Below are 21,451 nucleotides of genomic sequence, written 5' to 3'. Positions count from 1 at the left end.
AGAGGTTATTTTGTTATTTAAGACTTGTGGTGCCGCAGTGATTAGAATGAAGTATTGCAGGCTAATTCTGCTGACTGCCAGCAGTTCAGTAGTTCAGTAGTCTCACCAGCTCAAGGTTGATTCAGCCTTCCATCCTTCCAAGGTTGGTAAAATGAGGACCCAGATTGTTGGGGGCAATATATTGATTCTGTAAACCGCTTAGAGACGGCTGTAAAGCACTGTGAAGCAGTATATAAGCCTAAGTGCTATTGCTATTTATATGTTACAACAAAAATTGGCTTAACAGCACCTGATCTGAGGGAATTGCACCTGCCAGATACAAAATAAATTGGTTCAACAATTGTTGTTTACAACCAGCTTTTAGATCTTGAGGTTTTGGTTTATTTTAAAGCAGTGTTTCCCAACACTCTGCAACTATAAGATGTATGGACTTCAATCTCAGAATTCCTCAGTCAGACTTTTTTTAAAAAACAATGCATTTATTCCTCTCTCTCTTAATTTATTTACTTGTTTGTAAACAAGGGTTTGGGAATAGTATACCATTTCTTCAAGATTTGTGTATAAATTCTCCTAATAGGACTTAGCAAGACAGGATGCAAGGCCTAGATAGCTCAGTCACCTATACACAGAAATTTTAGTAGTGTGGGTATGGAATTTTTAGAAGCAGGACCGGAGCTTTTTTAAAAAAATTTATTTAATCAGCAGAACTACAAAAATGGCACACAGCATAGAAATAAATCAAAGCATCTGCATAATTTCAAGATGTATTTTTGTGGAATTGGAACATGAGGTGATTTGGTTTTCCTTCCCATCCCAATTTTTGGAATATTTCTTTTTTCCCCCCTTTGTAATATGCATGAATAAATCATAAGTATCTCCATAGGAACTTGCAAAAATCCAGAACATATGACAGGAATTGTAATGAATAAAAGCCATCCAGTCATTTAATCACAGCAGGTAGGTTTTCACTGGAAGTGATTGGTGAAATGACTTATGAGATTGCCTCGTGAGACAATGAATATATACTGAAGTTTCAGTAGCCTTATTGTTAGCTTCTGCAGAGTATATCTAAAACTGAACTCAATAATAGCTGTCATGTCTTTATATACTGCTTACGTTCAGTGAAGCAGAATGCCACAAATAATTGCTAACTGCAGTAGGATAACAGTTGATCAGTCATCTCTATTTAAATTGTGTGCTTATAAATTTCTTTTGTCTCTCTAATAATTCTGCAGAAATTGCCTGTTGCATCTTGCCAGAAGGCTAATATTCCCCAGATTTATTTTATAGTATTGCCCTTGTGATTACTGTATTTTTAAATCTAATATTGCTTTCAGATTCTTTAATTCTGCACTGGATGGAATGCCCAGTTGATTCGACACAACCATGGACATCTTAACCATAGAAAGGAGACCATTAGTTCAATGCTGCATCACACGGCCATCCACAACCAAAGGCATCTATTAGGTCACCAAGGAACATTGTTTTTTTTTTTTTAATTGAAAAAGTTTTCAAATACAAATTTCCCCCCCCCTTTTTTCCCCCTCTCCCTCCCCCTCCCTAACCCCCCCTCCCCACCCATCCCCCCCTGTGACTTCTTCATAACAAAAAAAAAACTAATTCATAACAGATTACTTACTCCCTCTAGATATTGACCTTTACTTACTAAAAATATTATTAATATTATAACATCCGCCTTTATCCATACATATCAAAAAAGAGAAAAGAAAGGAAAAAAAAAAGACATTATACTATGACATTATAAAATAACTTCTCCACTTTAAAACTATACGATAAGTCCTACTTTAACATTTAATCTTCTATATATATTACTATAACATTCCAAAGCGGCCTTCCCCATAAAATCTAGTTTAACATTTATTCCACTCTATCCATTTCCTCCACTCCCCTAAATATAACACTTAAAAATCCCTTTTCTTAGACTAATCAATCTACTAAATAGCTTATTCACCCACTATCATACAAAATTGCCATAGACAACATTTCGTAACATCTTTGTCATTGTTGACAAAGTAAATGATCTAGCACAGGGGTGTCAAACTGGCTGCCTGTGGGCCAGATGTGTCATGCACAGGCCATGCCCATCCCAGCTCCACAAAGGGGAAAACCAGGGGTGAAAAGCTCCCAGATTGGGCCGGATCGCCAAGTCCACTAGCGAACTTGGCCTGTGGTTCAGTGATCCGGTAGCGATGGTGGAGCAAAGCTCCGCCCACCCACCCGGTTTTAACGTCATATGCACGTCATATGCATGTGCAGATGTGCGCATGCGCAAAATCTTCTCCATATGCACAGAAGGTAAAAAGCACATTACTTCCTAATGTGCTTTTTACCTTCTGTGCATATGGAGAAGATTTTGCGCATGCGCACATCTGCACATGCATATGACGTGCATGCCGCATGCGCTTCCGAACCGGTAAGGAAGGTAAGTAGATTTCACCCCTGGGGAAACGTCACAAAACATCACGTGAAGGCAACATGATGCGGTGAGTTTGACACCCGTGATCTAGCAGATCAAAAAAATTCAACACCTGTTTGATGATCTTCTAAGTAATGAGTGTACTATACAGTGCACAACTGAAGAAAGGATTAAGAAGAATATGCAAAAATAATGAGCATTATCATTAAAAAAAATAATACTAGATAAAAACAGTGCAGGATTAAGATTCAGAAAGTGAGCAAGGTAAGAGAAATGTTCCTCTTTAATAAGGATGGATTCCCCAAACTACAAACAATGGAGCATACAAAATAAATTGCAAGTAGGAGGACAGTTAAATGAGATTATAGATTAGTTCAAGTATGCTTTTTCCTAGAGATCTTACTGTTCAAAAATCATATTTTTTTCCGTATTAATAAAAAGTTTAAACAAAAGAAAAAATAAATTTAATATGAGAAAGGTCAAGTTCCATTTTATTTGTAAGTTTGTTTACACAATATATATGAACAGAACAATCAGCAAGGTGTTCAGTAATATAAACAAGATGTTACAAATATTACTTAAAAGCAATATGGAACACTACAATGCAATTAAATTGGTCCTTGAATATTTATTCATATTGCTGATATTGCTTACAAGAATGCAGTTTTTATAAAATCCCCACAATTTTTTTTTTCTACTGAAAGGATATTTTAGCTTCTTGCTTATAATAAAGAAAAAAGGAAGGGGAGCTGCATTCTCAACCACACAATACATTATAAATTACATGGCAATACAGATATGCAAATACCCTGCAATATACATAACACAATATTCTGCCAAGTCGTTAGCTTACATTAGTAATAAAATTGGTTTTTTGTCATACCGCACATTACTCTTAGCCAAGTTTATAACTACTTTTTATGCAATAAACTATGGAAGCTTGGTTGGCAATAACGCAAAGCTATAAATCAGGGGTGTCAAACTCAAGGCCCAGGGGCTGGATCTGGCCCTTGGGGTGCTTAGATCTGGCCCACGGGGCCACTCTGGAAACAACAAAGGATTGGCCCGTGGTGCCTCTGCCAATGAAAATGGAGCTTGGGAGGGCCGCGGTGACCTTCCTGAGCTCCATTTTCACTGGCAGAGAGTTGCAGGAGGCTGTCACAGTTAAAAAAGAGAGCTTGCAAGGGCCACAGGCGGCCCTCCCAAGCTCCATTTTTGCTGGCAGAGGTTGCAGGAGGCCGTCGCAGCCGAAAACGGAGCTCGAGAACCCGTTTTTGCTGGCGAGCGCTCAGGCCACCACAGACGTCCCAGACACAAGTGACATCGAGCTGACCATACCCACCCTGGCCACGCCCACCCCAGCCCCCAAGGTCAAACACAAACCTGATGCAGCCCTCAATGAAATCGAGTTTGACACCCCTGCTATAAATCATGGTTTACTTCACATAAGCACCTTTACCACCACATGACAATAATATGCAAAAATCAAGAAACTGACTTATTATAAATTACTTACTTATAGTAGATATCAAATCCTGAAACCTTTCCTTAGGAAAGAGTGGATTTTCCAGTCCCCGGAAATACAATTTTAAGACCCCAGCAACAGAATTAATATCACGTTCATTTTGATCATCAGCAAGGGGATCTTCACCTGAGATAAAAGGTTTATTTATAACATTAGATTCCAATTCTAGATTATACAGAAAACACAACACACCATAGTAATAAAAAGTTGCTACAAAAATTAGGAAATTTTTCCTAATTCCCTGAATAACTCTTCCCTGTTGTCAACATATTAGCATTGTGATCCTGCCGAACTCTAATGCTATAATATACTATAATAATATGTACGTGCAAACACGTCACTCTATAGTCTTTCAGGATAAACAACATTATAGAAAGCATACACGAAAAAAGAAATCAGTACAAATAAGAAATGGAAAAAATTCCCACAAGCACCATTTATTATACTTTTCTTCTCCAACCTTGCAAATCATCTGTTTCTTCTGCATCCAGATACCAATGTCTTTTGTCCTTTAAACCTCTCACCTTTTTCTTTTTGAGAACTCATCAACTATGCTCAATCATGATTTTCTCAATCTTCCTCACGTTTATTCATGTGTTTGCTGTGCAATTCCACTTTCATTCTTTTTCTTTATATGACTTACTTGATCTGTTGCGTGGATGTTTGGGTGGTGGTGGGGTGGGGAATTTGTGGTGGTGGGGGTGTGTGTTTGGGGATTGTTGTGTGTGTTGGACCTGGTCTTTGGGTGTTAAGTGAATTTTGTTGTATGGGTATACTGTGTATACACGTACAATGACAATAAAGTTATTATTATTAAATCCTTCAGTGTGTTTCTCTCATACTGGTCACTCACTCAACTTTTGTGTTGACTCCACATTCATTCAGCACCCATTCATTCTTGACCTTATGCTTTCTCGTTTCATTATGCACATAAGTATGCCATTCCACATTCAATTTAACCATATCTTATTTCTGTGTGATAAAAGAATCATGCCTTTCCAACCAAAAGTTCTCCCTTGTCATAGACTTCATTGCCTCCAACAGACCCCTAACTTTTCTATCAACATTTGTATGTCTTAATGTTTCTCCAAAGATTTTTCCATCTTTAATTCAACTTTCTATCAATGTACACAAAGTCATTTATTTTTCTAATGTTTCTACTTTGATTTTTCTATATTAAACTTCAGACTCATACTCTTATGCCTCATACAAAAAAAATCTAATATTAATTGCAAAATATTTGGATTTTTAGCCAATGAGATTGCATCATCTGCATGCAAAAATTCACAGACATTTGTATCTCCTAATATGATTTGTGATGTAATTCTGTGTTTAATAAAGAATGAGTAAAAATCATAACATTCTTTAGTTTTATGAAGCAGTATAGCAAAATCTTGCAACACATCCCAAATGTTTATATGGGTAACTATGCTAACTATGTCCCAAGGTGCTTTTTCAAAAGACAGCTGGACTTTGTTTTTGCTTGAAGACATTTCACTTCTCATCCAAGAAGCTTCTTCAGAACTGAAAAAGCTTCTTGCATGAGAAGCGAAATCTCTTCAAGCAAAAACGAAGCCTAGCTGCCCTTTGAAAAATCACCTTTTTGGGGCAACCATGACCTGGATGACTGATCTCCATAGACAACTATGGGATGGAGGAATCTCAAAAGAAATGGCTTATGTCTCTGATCACATATGGAGAAGAGAGAGACAGAATTCAGAATGTATATGTATTCTAATAAGTACATGTAAAATAAAACAGCAGCAAATCACTCTAACAAGAATGATCAACTAATTACATACCTCTTTCAAATGAGTTTTTGATATCATTGACTTCAACCTGAGATCCAGGAACTCTAAAAATACCCTGTTGTTGTAAACCTGAAGTGAAAAAATATATATTTTCAAAAGAAAGCTTAGTAAACTCTTTGGAATCATTCCCCATCATTTTAGTTACCTTCATATTTAGGTCTTCCAAATACATATTTTACTTATAGGATACCAATAACAGTCAGAGGTGGGGGTGGGGAAGCCCTTTTACTACACAAATAAATTCATTGACCCAAATCTACTTATAGATCACCCTTTACCATTTTTATATGTAATCTTCTTGCTAATATACTGTATCTATAAATAAATCATTGAATTCCCGGTAATCCTATGTATGCAATTTGTTTTGATATGTTCAAGCAGATAAGATAAACTCAGATGGTGGAGAAGGCTTAGGTGGTCAAACCTGATTTAGAATTCTCTTGCCTTGACAGAAAGAAAACCAGAATGATTCTGCAAACTCTTGCATGGAAACAATTGACTATAACCCTGCCCATTCTACTACAGCTTCAGTGCAACCTTTTGCTGATTTAGTCCTTGTTCATGGGGCGAAGGCAAAGAGGATTTATGGTGACAGACAAGAATTTAAGTAAGCCAAATATGGCCTAAAGCAGTGGTGGTGAACCTATGACATGAGTGTCACAAGTGACATGCCATATCATTTTTGGTGACATGCCTAGAGGCTGCATGAAAATTTTGTGTATGCTTGTGTAGCCTCCAGACCACCTAGAAGTTGTGCAAGAGGACTTTGCTCTCATGCAGCCTCTGAAAATTGTGCAAGAATGTTCTTGCATGATTTTTTGGGAAGCTCCAGAGGAAGCTGCACCATGTTCTCATGCAGCCTCTCAAAAGAGCAGAAAATTCTCATGGATTTTTGGAGGTTCCAGAGACCATAACAAGAATGTGATGTGTTCTCACACAGCCTCTGGATCCTCCAAAGAGCAAAAGAATGGGGCATGCTTTCCTGTTCTTATGTGGCCAGCAAGGCCACATAAGAGCACTGTCTAAAGTTTCCAGATCTCTGAAGCTGCCTCAGATAAGACAAACTGTAACATATTTACAATTATGTAAGTATTTATTTATTAAATTTATATGCCACCCATATCACTATCCAAAGTGACTCTTTGTTATGAATTGTTTCTGGTTTTTTTGAGGGGGGAGGTGACATGTCAGCAGAGTGAAATTAGGCATTTTCTGAATTTTTGACACACCGAGTCTAAAAGATTCATCATTACTGACCTAAAGCCTGCTACTGCCTAACTCATACTAGAACAAAATGAAAAAATGTCAGTCATCAGCAGTGGAGGGAGAAGGAATAGTTCACTAGATTTCAGTCAAAAGTGTCCAGGCAAATAATTTGGTCAATGAGCACAATTCCATATCCAACTATTTGTCATTCAGAAAGTATTTTGTTTTCTGGTTAAGACAAGCATTTATTAATTAAATATAACAATGGCTGAGTCCCATGTAATTAGTCAAATAAGATGACATATCATTTTTGCATTTTAGTAGAGACACATTCTTGTGCTGGAAACCTTAAAAGAAAATCTTGAGGCCAATGTGGAGGGAAGCACTTCAACTTACCATATAAATTAATATAACGAATGCAACTTTCAACCACAAGTGGAATTGCCTGTCCCGAATCCTTGGGAAAGAAATAGCATTTTTTTAAAAAAACGAATATATCGATTTGAGTGTATTGATCTGATGAGAACAGTGGTTTCATGAAGCACACTCAAGCAAAATTGCAGGTTGAAAAATTAGCTCTGTTAGTTCGGTCACTGGGTTAGCAAGAAATTAAAATATGTAAGCTTTCAAACAGTAATCTGCACATCCTTTAAACTGTCCACTGTAAGAAAGTTAATTTGGCAATATTCCCAAGAAGCCGAAATCTTGATTATCAAATTGAGGCATCTGGATCAAAGTTATGAGCCAAACCAGACCTTGGCTAAGCTACACTAATGCTTTCCGTTTAGCATACTAAATCTTCCAACAACTTTTTGTCTTTCCACAAAACCAGTTTTAAAGAGCTCTGCAGATCCTTGCATATTTATCTGTATTAATGTGTTTGGGAAAGTTATCCTCTCGTGAACTTTGGCTTTTGTATCCATTCTTTTTTTTTCCTTCAAAGAAGGGATCTCTTAAATAGGTCCCTTGAACCACAGCAACTTCTTACAATAAATAACACATGTATTTTTCTAGATAGGGGGCCTCTAGTCAGTACCTGATTTCTTGTTCGAGCATTCCTTCTTCCTCTGATAAGCAAATAAAGCAGCAAAGTAGGGGAGAAAAGAATAGGTTAAGCAAGAATAAGAACAGTTAGGGTAAGCATATTTTCCAGAGGCTATGAAAGCTCAAATGCAATGGCAGCTTAGAAGGAACTACAGTAGTTCAGGCTCTGTCCAACACCCATAAAACTGCTTGGTATGCAATTACTCTGCTTCGGCAATGGACTCTCAGGCTCTTCTTGCTATTTTCCCTTTTCCCACATGGAGTTCTTCCTACACTTCCATCACCCAGTTCATTTTATTTACATAACTCTCTTGGCCAAACTTGAAATTCTTGTCTTTTGCATGCAGGGGAATACCTCAGTTCAATGGCCATAGTTTGTTGCTTTAGTATTCTGTATTTCTTAAAATGCTTTTTTCCCCTTTTTCTGAGCTGTCTTGACTTCCTTGCATGTGAAAATGTTTTTACTTTTTGGTTTTGGTGTTAATTTCAATATTAAAAGTGTTTAATGCTGTAGTTTTACCTCTTTTATTGTATGGGCTGCAGATTATCCAATTTTTTTTTAAAGAAAAAGCTAGAGGTTATCCAAATTATTTTGAGTACTGGAGTACTCTGGAACGAGCTCCCCCTGGAGATACGGAGGATCCAGGATCTGCGCACTTTCCGCCGTGCTTTGAAGACACTCCTATTCCAGCAGGCCGGCCTGGCCTAATTTTTTCCCCTTCTTTTAAATTTTTAAACTCAAATTTTAATTCGTTTTAAATTATTGGGAGTTTTAAATTGTCTCGGGCAAAAATTATTTAATTGGGTTTTAATCATGTTTTAACTTTTGTATTTATGTGTTTTATTTCGTGCCTGTTCACCGCCCTGAATCCTTCGGGAGTAGGGCGGTATACAAATTTAATAAAATGAAAATGAAATGAAATGAAAAAATGAGTACTATTTGCCGCTCCAAGATGTATTCCAAATGTGGCACTTTTGTTGGAAGCAGACCAGGCCGTGCCACTGTGGCAAGACTGAATTATAGTATTTAACCATCTGCTTTTTTTGACCAGAAAATCGATCCCCCTTCATTTTGTTTGATTCTTTCTGTTCAATTTAGTGGCTACTGGTTATAAGTAAATGGGTAAGATTGGGCCTCTTCCTGAATTGTGCAGTATTCCTAAATTTTAGCAAATCTAAGGAGACAATAAAGCAATTGAGACCAATAGGCTCAGTTATTGTGCTTTGTGAATTTAGATCCCTATCAGGTTCCCTCTCATCTCTAATCTCTGAAGTATTGGAAATTAAAAGCATTCTCAGTAGCATTATACTTCACTATTATTTTTCTAAGCTTGCTAAAAGAGATAAAAATTAGACGAAGGACCATTTCAGCAAAGGTTCCTGTGGCAACACTTTCCCAGCGCCAGATGAAGACTTACTTGTTAATGTAGATCTTTAAAAGAGTTTATATTTTATGATCTAATACTCTTGTTTTATAGGGAAGTTTTATTTATCACGTCATTTCTTAATCCATTACTGTTGTGGTTTAAATTTTACCTTTGCTCAAGGAGTTGCCTAGATAAGCTACATGAAGAGCAGATATACAAATTTGGTAAATACTGAATAAAACCCAGGAATTCATAAAAACGCCGCTTTTTATTTTAACTTTGATTTGCAGGAAATATTTTTCTAAGAGAGGAAATCATGCTACCATTTAAATTTCAGGATGTCTGTATAAACCCCAAGCTTCAAAGAAGCAGGGTAGTTCGGCCTGTAGTAACAAGATGTGATAGGCTACAAATTAGCCTGCTGGCAGGAACAAAGGATGCTACCCTAACATTTTGTTCCAGAAAAATCTTTCTTATTACCTCATCCCTTCCCTTTGCATAAACAAAAGCACAGAACCCCAAGAGAAAAGTGTGCTCCTTGCTAGTTTGAGTGTGGCACCAGCAGACTTTGTTCCTGAGAGTGAGAGTGAGAGAGAGAGATAGCATACCAACCATTTTCATGGTGTGATGTGCAGTGCATGGGAAAGGCCAGGTCCAAGGAAAGGAAACAGGTCAGTGGTTAGAAAAGGAAAATGCTACCATTACATCCACAGTGTTCACAGACTCTTACTGTTAAACAGCCAATACCTTAATGAATGTTTCCATATTGCCGTTAAAGAGTTTATGATTATAGACTGAGAGAGGCCTAGGTCTCCTCATTTTCTGTGGTTTAGGGGGAAGACAGGGGGGCCTGGGAAAATGGAACAAAAGAAATCATAAAACATCAGTGTGAATACAATGGCAGGGAACGAGCTCCAAGACTGCAAACAGAGACCCACAGAAGCCTCTGTGAAGGTGAGCCCATTGCTTCCATGAACCTTGATATCCTTTTCAAAAGTACGTCATTTAAACATCGAAGACAGGAAGAGCTCCTCTGAATCTTAAGGATACAACGCCCAGCTTCCTTACTTTGGAGGAAGAGGTCTGGCAAATTGCTTACCTATTAGCAATAGTACTTACACTTATATAGTGCTTTTTCAGCCTTCTCTAAGCTGTTTACAGAGACAGCATATTGCCCCCAACAATCTGGGTCCTCATTTTACCCACCTCGGAAGGATGGAAGGCTGAGTCAACCTTGAGCCTGGTGAGATTCGATCTGCCAAACTGCTGGCAACCAGTGATCAGCAGAAGTAGCCTGCAATACTGCACTCTAACCACTGTGCCACTATGGCTCTTTCCTAATATTGCTATTAGGAAACTTCTATTTACAATGTAGTTCGCTTAAAGCGGGACAAAACAATATTTAAAATAAGATGGGAGATAAGGCAAATCTTCTCTTCCCTGAAAAGATTCTAAAGTCTTATGCCACCAGGATCCTAGCTTTTTAAATTTTTACACAAACTTCATCCTTTCTCAATCCACTATTATCCTTCGCTACAAAGGACCGACCTAGTGCATTCTGACAAATTAAAAAGGTTTCTTAGAATTGCCTGTCCAAATTTTTTTTAAAAAAAAATCCATGTGCATACGATTAAAATGACTCTTTTTCTACAATTTGAACTGACCAACCACTTCATAATTCTGAATTCTCATACATTTAGTTAGAAAAAGAATTCCACATTTGAAGAAAGCTGGTTTCTAAAAGCTGTCTATTCTGCCATTATTAAAACAGTTCCAACTTTCTTTGCTAATCCTCCATAGTGCCTTAAACAATGAAGCTTTACTGGTTTTTTTTTTTTTTAATCTTTCTGGTTCTTTTGCTGCATTGGGTGTCAGACCTCACAATCTATTGTTCTTTCTTTTTCTTTATGATTGCAAACTGAGCTAAAAAGAACTGCATTTATATGGAGTTCTCGAGCCATTTGCTTGTATCTTCTTGCTTGGCAGAAAGCAGACAGATCTTTGAATGAGTCTACAGGCTAGGCCAGAATGAGCAGCTTTGAACAGCCCTTCAAGGCATGTGCTGTGCATATTAAGAGAAGGGGAAGCATGACAAACAGCAACAGACAAAATGATCTTACTATTCTCAAATCTTGGAGCAGGAGTGAACTTTTATAGCTTAAAAATTTGTTCCAAAGGAAACTAAGAAAGTAAGCATATTCTTTTCTTATAGCATTTTTTCATATAAGAGAGTACTAGGGAGCCTTAGAGCATACTCAATTTCTTTGGGAAGAAATCATGCTGCATTTAAATTCCAGTGTGTTCAGATAAATCTCTCTTTGGATCCCATCTGTGGGTCAGAAATTATTATTCCTTCTCTATATTGATTTTATACCTCCTTTAAAGAATATAGTACTCAAGGCTCCCAAGTAAACACCAAATAAATGCTGGGTTGGTTTTTATTTGTTGATCTATTTCTCAGTATCTTCATGTAGCTGGTTGGCTCTGTGTGCTGGTGCTCTGTATTTTGCTTAGGGATTAGAGGCAGGTACCTTGATTTAACATTTTGATTTTCTTAGTATAAAAGCACATTAAGAAATGTGCACACCACAGTCCCTGGGTCCATTTATATCAAGACATTAACTACCAGCATTTTTAGTGTCTGATAGAATATATTCTCCATGAATATTTGGAGTTTCAGTAGAAATGGTTCTGGTGAAGGGAAGCATAGGGAAGCAGTGCCTATGAGAAACTGAAACAAACTGAGATAACTGGGGTTTCCTCCCCTCCCCTCTATTATATCCAAATTATTTAACTTGATCCATTTGGTCTTCTCAACATCACCAGAAGAAACTAGCTGGAATTGTTTGGCCTTTTTAGACAATAGAGTTTTAGTTTAGGCAAAAACAAGATAGGTAAATTTGAATTCCCCTACATTTCAATCAAAATAACTGAGCTACTAGGAGGGTCTTTTGTATGTTTTCTGCCTACAGGAAATTAAATATCTTGAATTCATTATAAACTTAAGAGTCTGTACATGTTTCCTTGCACCTTCTTCTACTGTATATTTGTTACTATTATCCTCTCTCTCTCTTTTCTATTTTTCAGTGAGAAAATTTAAAATTAGTCCACCTGCTAGGTGTTTTTCTGTAGTTGAATGATTACTTCTTTATGCCCAAGTATTATGTAGATCAAAGAAATTTGGAAATCTTTCCTTTAGCTGAAAATATAAATGATCATTTCAGCTAATGATTCCCCATTATTGGTGTATTTGCATGAGGATGTGAGCTAATCAATCCCTAATTTAGCAGTAGCTATTACTATACAGCTACGAACGCATAAATCAGCTATGGGTAGCTTACCTTCTATGAAACCCATTCAATTCTTCCATAACTGCTTTTTTATCACTCCAGCCAACTGCTTCTAAATTACCTTTCACTACTTAACTGAATCATAATTTGCTCTCCTACCAATTTCTGAGAGCAGCTCACTTTTGTCAATGTCTTTTGTCAATGGTGCTTTTTTCCCCTAAATTTCTCCCCCCCCCATCCTTGCTCTCCTTTCTTATAGGAATTCAAAATTTATTCTTATTCCTAATGCCTATTTTTCACTCTCTTTATTAGAGAAAAGAATGATTCAGAAACCATCATATATCATGATCTGGAAATTAATCCCACATCTGGGGATTTAAATTTATTTTTAAATTTTATTTATTAAATGTAATTTACATGGTCTCCCATCTCACTTACTGTGACTGCAGGCAGCTTTAGGAATTTGTCCCAGACAAAGCATATATTAACTAGCAAAGGAAAGAGTCCCAGTTTGGCTAAATATGCTGGTCACTATTACAAGTAGATGAATAAATGCTGATACATCCAAGAAGCCTCTGCAGTACTCTCTGCTGACAGAGCCTTACCTGATTTCAGAGCCAGTCAGCTGAAAATTGCCACTGCAGCAAATACAAGAGGCTTTTTCATTGTCCTTCTAATTAATCTATTTGAGTAATGCAGCCAGAAGTAAGCCACTCACGCAGGGAGAGTGTTGCTATTTTCTCCCCCCTATAGCTCATGCCTGGAAGATTTTATAAATTTGAAGCAGATGGATTTAAAATAGTTCAGTCCTCCTTATAGAACAGGGGTGTCAAACTCGTGTCGTCATGGCAGCATCACATGACATATCGCAACTTTTTTTCTCTTCGCTAAACCGGGCATGGGCGTGGCCAGAGCATGACGCATCCGGCCCACAGGCCATGAGTTTGACAGCCCTGTTATAGAAGGAGTAGCAACCAATCACCAGAATACAATAGAAAAACAAAGAGTTCCACTTACCTAGTTGTTCCACATTCAGCTCTTTCACCTGTGGAAGGGAGGAAACAAACTGAATGTTAATTGCAGCCTTACTATTTATTTATATATAGGAATACCTTGTTGGGGGGAGGGGAGGGAAATCAGTATAATCCTATAGCCCAGTGTTTTTGAAATTTGGCAAGTTTAAGGTGTGTGGACTTCAACTCCCAGAATTCCCCAACCAGCATAGGAAGGCCACACATTTTAAAGTTGCCAAGTTTGGGGGGGAAAAAAAACAAACAAAAAAACTGCAGGAGCCCATAGAATCCTAAAAGATAGTTCAACCAGCATTTTGCAGGATAAAAACTATGCCTAGATCAGATTTTTGAAGGTCTTTTTTTAAAAATCAATGGAATTTTAATTTTTGTATTTTCATTGCCTTATTTTAATTGTTAATGGCCTATTAACCTATTTTTTTATTCTTCTTATATACTATTGTAATGTCTTTCAGAAGGAAGAGTGCTCCCATCATTACCATCCACATATATTCCAAAGAGTTTTAAATTTTCAGAGCTTTCTAAGTTCCCCTCCCAACAGTTGATGTGGTGTTATGTGTAATTTTTTTCCCAGATTTCTTTTCAGGGTCAGCTTTTGTGCTATGCTAACTATATGGCAAACTGTTTTGCCTTCTCTTTATTTATTTATTTTTAATAATGTCTAAGCAACAGGTGAGGGTTTTTTGAGGAATTGCAGTGCATGGCAAGAGACATTTACCCTTTAAATGTCACATAGGCCTCCATGGCTACCAACCAAAGAAAAGTGTTTCTAATAGAAACATTTGTCTGTTGCTTCAAACTGTGCAAAGGAGTTATTTTTCAGAAAGCTGGAATTGGGGACCGGGGACCTCCCTTCCCTGTGCACTGTAATTGTCTCCCCAATGCCTCCAGCAGAAACAAATTAGAAGGCAAACTTGTATTGTGCTGCATATTTACTATAATATGTAATTTGGCCACGAAATAGCATTTTCCTAAGAACAGATTGGGATGTTTCCTTCAGAATACAAGCCTATTTGGTTTAGAAGCGTATCCTCTAATGACACCAGCAATTCTAGAAAGATTAAGTGTAGATGCCAGAGACCTAATCTGGACTCTTTAAAGGCAGTCCTTGAGTTATGACAGTAATTGTGACCAGAATTTCCATCACTAAGCCATGCCACATGACATCATTGTTTAGTAACAGGAATCCCAGCAGTCCCAGTTGTGATTGGTAACCAAATTCCATTGGCCACTAGGTGAGGACCCACCCTGATCCAAGCCATTACCAGCTTGGTCCCTTCCAGTCCTAAACTTTGGTAAGATAAAGACTACTTCCTTTGCTTCCTCTTCAATTTCCCCTGCTGCACTTGTCTCCTCTTCTCTCTCTCCCCCCACCCTTCTCTGCCCTATTGGCTGCCCTGTCTCAGCTAGCTGCTCTCGCATCCAGGCGTCTGCTGCTGAGTAGTACAACCACAACCCTAACACTGCAGTCAGCCATTCTAAGATCCTTGTGCAAAGCCCTAGCTGGTGCTCCTGCCCTACGCTCTGCAGGCCTTTGGCTTTTCATCTGCTAGCCACACCAGGTCTCCTTACCGAGGCCAATGCATGTTTCTCCAAAGCACATACTGCCTCCTTGCGATGCTTAGGAAAGCTTTTACGGCCTTCCAAAGCCTCGTGAGAACAGCACACGCTATTTGGAGAATGGCACAAGCAGCCTCAAGAAGAAGGCCTGGCACAGCCAGCAGCTGACTCGCATAGGGTCAAGCCAAGTACTAAACAACTGGAGGAAGACGACCATAAAGGTTAGCAGAACCTGTGAAACACAGGGTGGCAGTGGCTTTGTGCTATGGTATTTGGGTGGCTGGCCAAGACGCATGGCTTGTGGGGCCCTCCCTGCAGCATTGGGGGCTGGCTGACACTGCTAATGACCCCAGACCTCTACTTCAGCCCCAGTGCTCCTGCTGCTGTGCAAGGCGGTCCAAAGGGTAGAAGGGAGGGGGTAGACATGCTGTAGGCAGGTGGGGGGGTATTAAATTGTGGGCTGCGGTAGGCAAGAACAGACAGCATAGATACAACAGCATTTAGTGACTCAACTGCTGAACAACAGGCAAATTCCTGTAATTTATACTCTGGGCCCACAGGGCCTCAACCAATCATAATACTTGAAAAAGCCCACCCAAATATGAATGTTCTCCCTCCAAAACAGTTCAAGTTAGGGTCATCTAAAGATTAGTTTCATTTTAGCAGGGTTTAACACAACTATATGTATTCAGGGGGATTCCCAACAAAATAATTATTCAAAATAAATCTTTCCAGATCACAATCGTTTCAAGTGTTACAGGATCCAATCTGGGTCGGTCACTGGGATCAGAGGTTTTGTCTTGTGAGCTTTCGGACTCATCCTGGAGTCTATCTTCAGGGAACTTCTCTCTAGGCTAAAGAGAGAAGATGGGCTCCAGGAATACGAGTCCAAAAGTTCAAAAGGCAAAACCTCTCAGTGATCAACTCAGATTGGGTCCTGCAACATTATCCTGAGACACGTATGTTTGCCTTCATTTGTGAGTTTGAAGTGTGTTTGTTCCATTCACATCTCTGCTTTTTTTCCCCCAAGAAACTCAGCAAGGCATATATCCTTATACCACTAAGATAGGCTATACTGAAAGCAAGTGAATTGGTTCAAAATGACCCAATGATCATCATGGCACTTTGAAGCTTCTCTTTTTGGTTCCACTGAAGGTATAAGCAACTTTCACTGGATGGAGAGCCACAACTTGCTTCCCAAGTAGTTTTCAGATTCCAGCCTTGTTTGGTGAGACTTGTTTGGTTGTTGTTAATTTGGAGAAACATATGTGTAAAAATGGGAGATATCCACTACTTCAAACCTCCTGCTCCCATTCTCACCTTTAAAATCCCCACAAGCAGTCTGAGAAATGGTCCAAAATACAGCCAGCTTGTTATAAAATATTGAGACACTTTTTAACTATTTTCAGTGTTAGGATTAAAGGAAAGTTTGATTATCTGAAGAGGCTTCTTGTTCTCTTTTCCACCCTTAATTTTTTGGGGAAAATACTATAACATTAAGTTTCAATTATTCTGAGTAAAGTATCACAAAATGACCTTAATTGGTGATGGACTGTATATGGGTGCTATAGACTTCTTGTTGTTTCATGGGCTGCTACTTCTAGTCTTAATCACTACATTGTACCATACTTAATCTTAACTACAGTACACTTAAACACAGTACACTGCACTACACTTCATCATTATACCTTAATAATTTACAAGGCAACATTCCATCCTGCATTATGTAAAAGAATGTGATCTGACCTTAGGAAGCAAACAATGAAGCGTTAAGGGAGGAGCAAAGAGTTCTGATAAAGTGGAAAGTGTGAGAAAGAAACTGAGAATAATCCTGCCTTGATTTTATTTGGTATAACATTCTGATAGCTTCTTCAGTTGGAATGATGAAAGCTTATCTCTAGCTCAGGGCTGGATTGTGGAGTTATAGGTACTTAGAAAACGCCAAGAACTCCATACTTCAAGATTCTGTTACTTAACCTTGCCTATCTTGAACAGAGCTGACATACTAAATATTACAGGACACATACTCTGGTTGTATTTATTTTCTGGATGCTGTCTCTTTAATTTGTATGCTTATATTATATAAAATTTACACTTACACTGGAAGAGCAAAGACATTTTGATTAAATGATAGCCCAGGTGAAATGAGTAGGATTTACTTTAATGAGAAACTTTGTTCTGCAGAGACAACATAGTTCTTGTCAAGGCAAAATAGCACCATGAATTGCTTTAACAAGGTGCTTTGTCACTTTATAACCTCAACTGGCATTTCCAATAGCTGGAATGAGTACTGTATTTTTGCAGCAGCTTCTGCTTCTGGAAATTCTGGGCAAGGCTGCAAGATAACATAAAGCAAAGCTATCTCTGCTTTGATGTGGTCTTTCAGGTAAAAAATCTCACCAAATTAAATTATCCAATCAAAGCTTTCCACAGCCTTATTAAATGAAAATAAAAAAAATAAATAAAGCAGATGAAGCATATGAATTCAGAAACTAGAAGGAAATATTTTAAAATGTATTAACTTAATTACAAAGAAGAAGAATTACTATTATAGAAATACCTTATTATTTAGACATTCATTTATTCATTATTTATGACTGTTAAAACTCAGGATATCTGTGTAATATAATAAGTAAAACCAGTTGTTAAAGGAAATCCAAACTTGTCAAGAATGTCATCGAACTACTGTAGAACATAAATAAGGGTCTATTGAAATATAATGAATACTACAATCTAATTCCTATTTACAACTTCACTCAAAAATAGTTTTTTTTATCTTATCTCCATCTTTCCATTAATGCAAACTTCTCAAGAGAGCAATGGCCTGAAATACCCATCAAGTGAGTCATTTCAGAAAAAAGTCAAATCCAGAATTACATCAAAGAACTTCATAAAGAAAAAGGCAGGGGGTATAGAAATAGATAGCAAGCTTTCATGGCCATGCAGAACACATGCTAAAGGCTGGAACTGAAAATCAAAGCTTACAGTCAGCATAAAGAGAAATGGGCAAAACCTTGGATGCTTTTTAGTAAAGGAATAAACTTCCAGGAATGTAAATGTGTATTTTTAGAAATACATTAAACTGTTCATGATGAGGAAAGAAAATAAAGAGAAACTAATTCAAGAATGAATAGTCCACAATCAATTAAATATTGGATTAGTATGCAGAACTTGATTCATAAGGATGTGAAAAGACAAGTGCTTGCAGTTTTAATTGACACATCATGCTCTTAAGAACTGCTGTATCCTGCATTAACTAGTATTGTAATCTTAGCAGGTTATCAGTCTTGTCTAAATTATGGGAGAAACCCACATAGATCAAGGTAAAACTAACTGTAGTCCTGCTTCTCATTTGTCAAATGCCTGACTTTAGAGAAGAACTCTCTCCAATTCCAAAGCAATGTACCATGTTTAATTACATCTAATGAAATCCTCACCATTGCTGCTATGAAATACAGGCTTAATCACATGAAGCTAGACATGCAAGTAGCAATCCTTGATCTCTTAAGGCTGTACCTTTCTGGAAGATTACCAATTCAATGGCAAAGAATGAAATTTCAAAGATAGAACTGAAAGCATTAACAAGCTGCTATTGTTGCCCATATTTGACTCTTTGAGATGGAGTTCAGCTTAAGGGAAAAAATCCAAGTAACAACAATCAAGCTCTAATTATGAGTTGAGACATAGAATTATATTAATATTGAAAGAGTCAAATATCTGCTAGGTTAAAACTAGCAATGCTTAATTAAAATTGTTTACACCAATAACATGTTAGAACAAAGACAGTTTTAAAACTAGAACAAGAGCAACTGTTCTAAATTTGGGGAATACTTTTTTTTGTAACAGCAAAATATGGCTGTAAATCATAATAATCATGTTGAGAATTTCTAAAATAAGAAATAGTCCCTAACAGTGATTTTTTAAAATAGCTGATGAATCCCATTTTAGTTGTCCAATTTTTACTTAGTACAAGACATAAATCATGCCCTGTCCTAAAAGCAACCATTTTCACAGAAATATTTTGAAGAGATCTTCAGCCAATATTAGATGTATCTGTGCAGGAGAAGAGTAGGCTGAGCAGGAAGGTGGAGTTAAACAAGTCATCAGTTTGGAATCATTGTGTTGCCACAAGAAACCAAAGTCCAACCCCTGATGAATTCCACTGACTCTTATCTAGCGCTAATATAGCTTTGACTGTTAGTTGACTAGATTCTTGTGTACAGGTAGCAATAACAAAGTCTTCTGTGCTTTCAACTCAATGAAAGCTCCTGGTTTTTTGTGTCTGACAATCCATGTGCTTTAAGAAATAATTACCTAATATTGAATAAGACATGAGTGGAAGCTTATGTGCTCTTACCAAAAGATAATGTAAGAACAACTTGAAAACTAAAAATGATTATAAATAGATTCCATATCTTTAACACGAGGCTGGATTAATTTAGTACAAGAATTAATACTCATTCTTTGAGGTTTAAAAACAAGATCCAGAGGCTATTTAGGCAACAGAATGCAACTTCCTGCTGAATTCAGGAATCCACAATACAGCATCACCAGCAGGTAGGCGTCCAGCCTTTGCTTTCACCTCTTTATAGGAAAGTGGTCCCTCTAGCAAACTGCTTTTCCCATTAGAAGTTTCTTCTTATCTGGAACTTGCCATCATATAATCAGACCAAAGGAAATATCAACTAGCACACAGTATATTTAAAACTGATTTAATAAATAGTAGTTTTGCTTTATGTGCTTCAAGAATACTGTAGATATACAGTAGATTGTGGGCTTGAGAAGTAAAAATATAATTAATTCTATAGAGAAATAGGTAATTAATTCTATACAGAGTTAATTCTATACAGAAGGACAATGACATATTTTGATCATGATGAGTAAGGCCATTTCAAAACAAAGGCCTTTGTTTTGTAACAACAAAGATTGTAACAGTTAAAGCAATTATGATCAGCAGTTCAAAATGCACATATTTAGGGAATGTAAATGTATTAAGAAAAATTGTTATGCATGGCAAAATTGAAAAAAAAAACAGAAAAGAGGGAAGACAACAGATAATGTGGACAAATGGGATCAAATACATTAGTTTGAAAAAGTTATTACTGGGCTGGATTAAGATAGTGACCATTTGTTCATTGTGCCATCAAGACCTGTAGTCACCAGTACCTAACCATTCTTATGTCCTACATTCTGGGATGATATAATGGAGAACAAATCATGATGCTGCTTCCAGAATAGGTAGTCAACGTACGACCACAATTAAGCCCTGTTCTTGTTATTGCAAACAAATTTGGACCTTATAATCAGGCTACACAGTATAAGATTATACCTGGAATATTAAGATAATTAAAATATTGTTATTAAATTGATATTGGAGATGATGATGATGACGAGCACATAGTTGGTGCTCAATTTATGATTGTTCATTTAACAAAGGTTCAAAGTTACAATATGTTAGGAAAACACAACTTGACCCTTCCTCAAAGTAATGACCCTCACACTTCTCCTAAGCTTCTGTAGTCACAATTTGAGAGCTAGGCAACTACCTCGCATTTATCACACTTACAGCATCTTAAGCAGTGGTGGGATTCAGCCAGTTTGCACCACTTTGGGAGAACCGGTTGTTAACTTTCTGAGCAGTTTGGCAAAGTGGTTGTTGGAAGAAATCATTAGGGCAGAGAACCAGTTGTTAAATTACTTGAATCCCACCACAGATCTTAAGGTTATAAGATCATGATTTGCAACCTTCCTAGTTGATTTCAGACAAGCAAAGTCAATGAGGAAAGCATGATTCATTAATGTAAACAAATGGTTGTAAAATTGGACTTGGTCACCTGATAACTCACTTAGCAACCAAAATTCCAGTCCCAATCAGTGAAACAACTTGCCTCCAAAAGTTGTAAATGCTCCAACACTGGAAGTTTTAAAGAAGAGATTGGACAAACATTTGTCTAAAATGGTATAGTTTCCTGTCTAAGCAGAGGATTGGACTAGAAGACCTCCAAGATCCCTTCCAACTGTTGTTCTGTTATTAACACTAGTAAGTGTCTGGTATTTAATAACGCTTAATATCAATCAGCCTTTATTTGTTTAAAGATCCCTTCCAACTCTGTCATTCTGTACCGCTTATAATTTAGGCAAGTTTATAAAGAAGCAGCTTTATAAGCTGGGGGAAGGTAG

General features: G+C 37.3%; 1 protein-coding gene across 2 annotated transcripts in view; it reads right to left on the bottom strand.

The window, feature by feature from the left end:
* Positions 1 to 21,451, bottom strand: part of SRGAP3 (SLIT-ROBO Rho GTPase activating protein 3) — a 209,337-nt gene that overhangs the window by 25,901 nt on the left and 161,985 nt on the right. Inside the window, exons 11-15 of one of the 2 annotated variants that reach the window (XM_034431627.2) lie at positions 13,698 to 13,725; positions 10,138 to 10,240; positions 7,376 to 7,436; positions 5,765 to 5,842; positions 3,954 to 4,088 (exon numbers count right to left, since the gene is read on the bottom strand). In XM_034431627.2, the coding sequence (XP_034287518.1) occupies positions 3,954 to 4,088; positions 5,765 to 5,842; positions 7,376 to 7,436; positions 10,138 to 10,240; positions 13,698 to 13,725 (405 nt within the window). Of the gene's footprint in view, positions 1 to 3,953; positions 4,089 to 5,764; positions 5,843 to 7,375; positions 7,437 to 8,015; positions 8,047 to 10,137; positions 10,241 to 13,697; positions 13,726 to 21,451 lie in introns of both variants that reach the window. The other variant, XM_034431628.2, reaches the window with a different exon arrangement.

Source organism: Pantherophis guttatus, chromosome 2 (assembly GCF_059756535.1).
Source record: "Pantherophis guttatus breed Tessera chromosome 2, ASM5975653v1, whole genome shotgun sequence".
NCBI lineage: Eukaryota > Metazoa > Chordata > Lepidosauria > Squamata > Colubridae > Pantherophis > Pantherophis guttatus.
The sequence above is the reverse complement of the archived record's forward strand: the minus strand, read 5'-3'. Positions and strand labels throughout refer to the sequence as shown.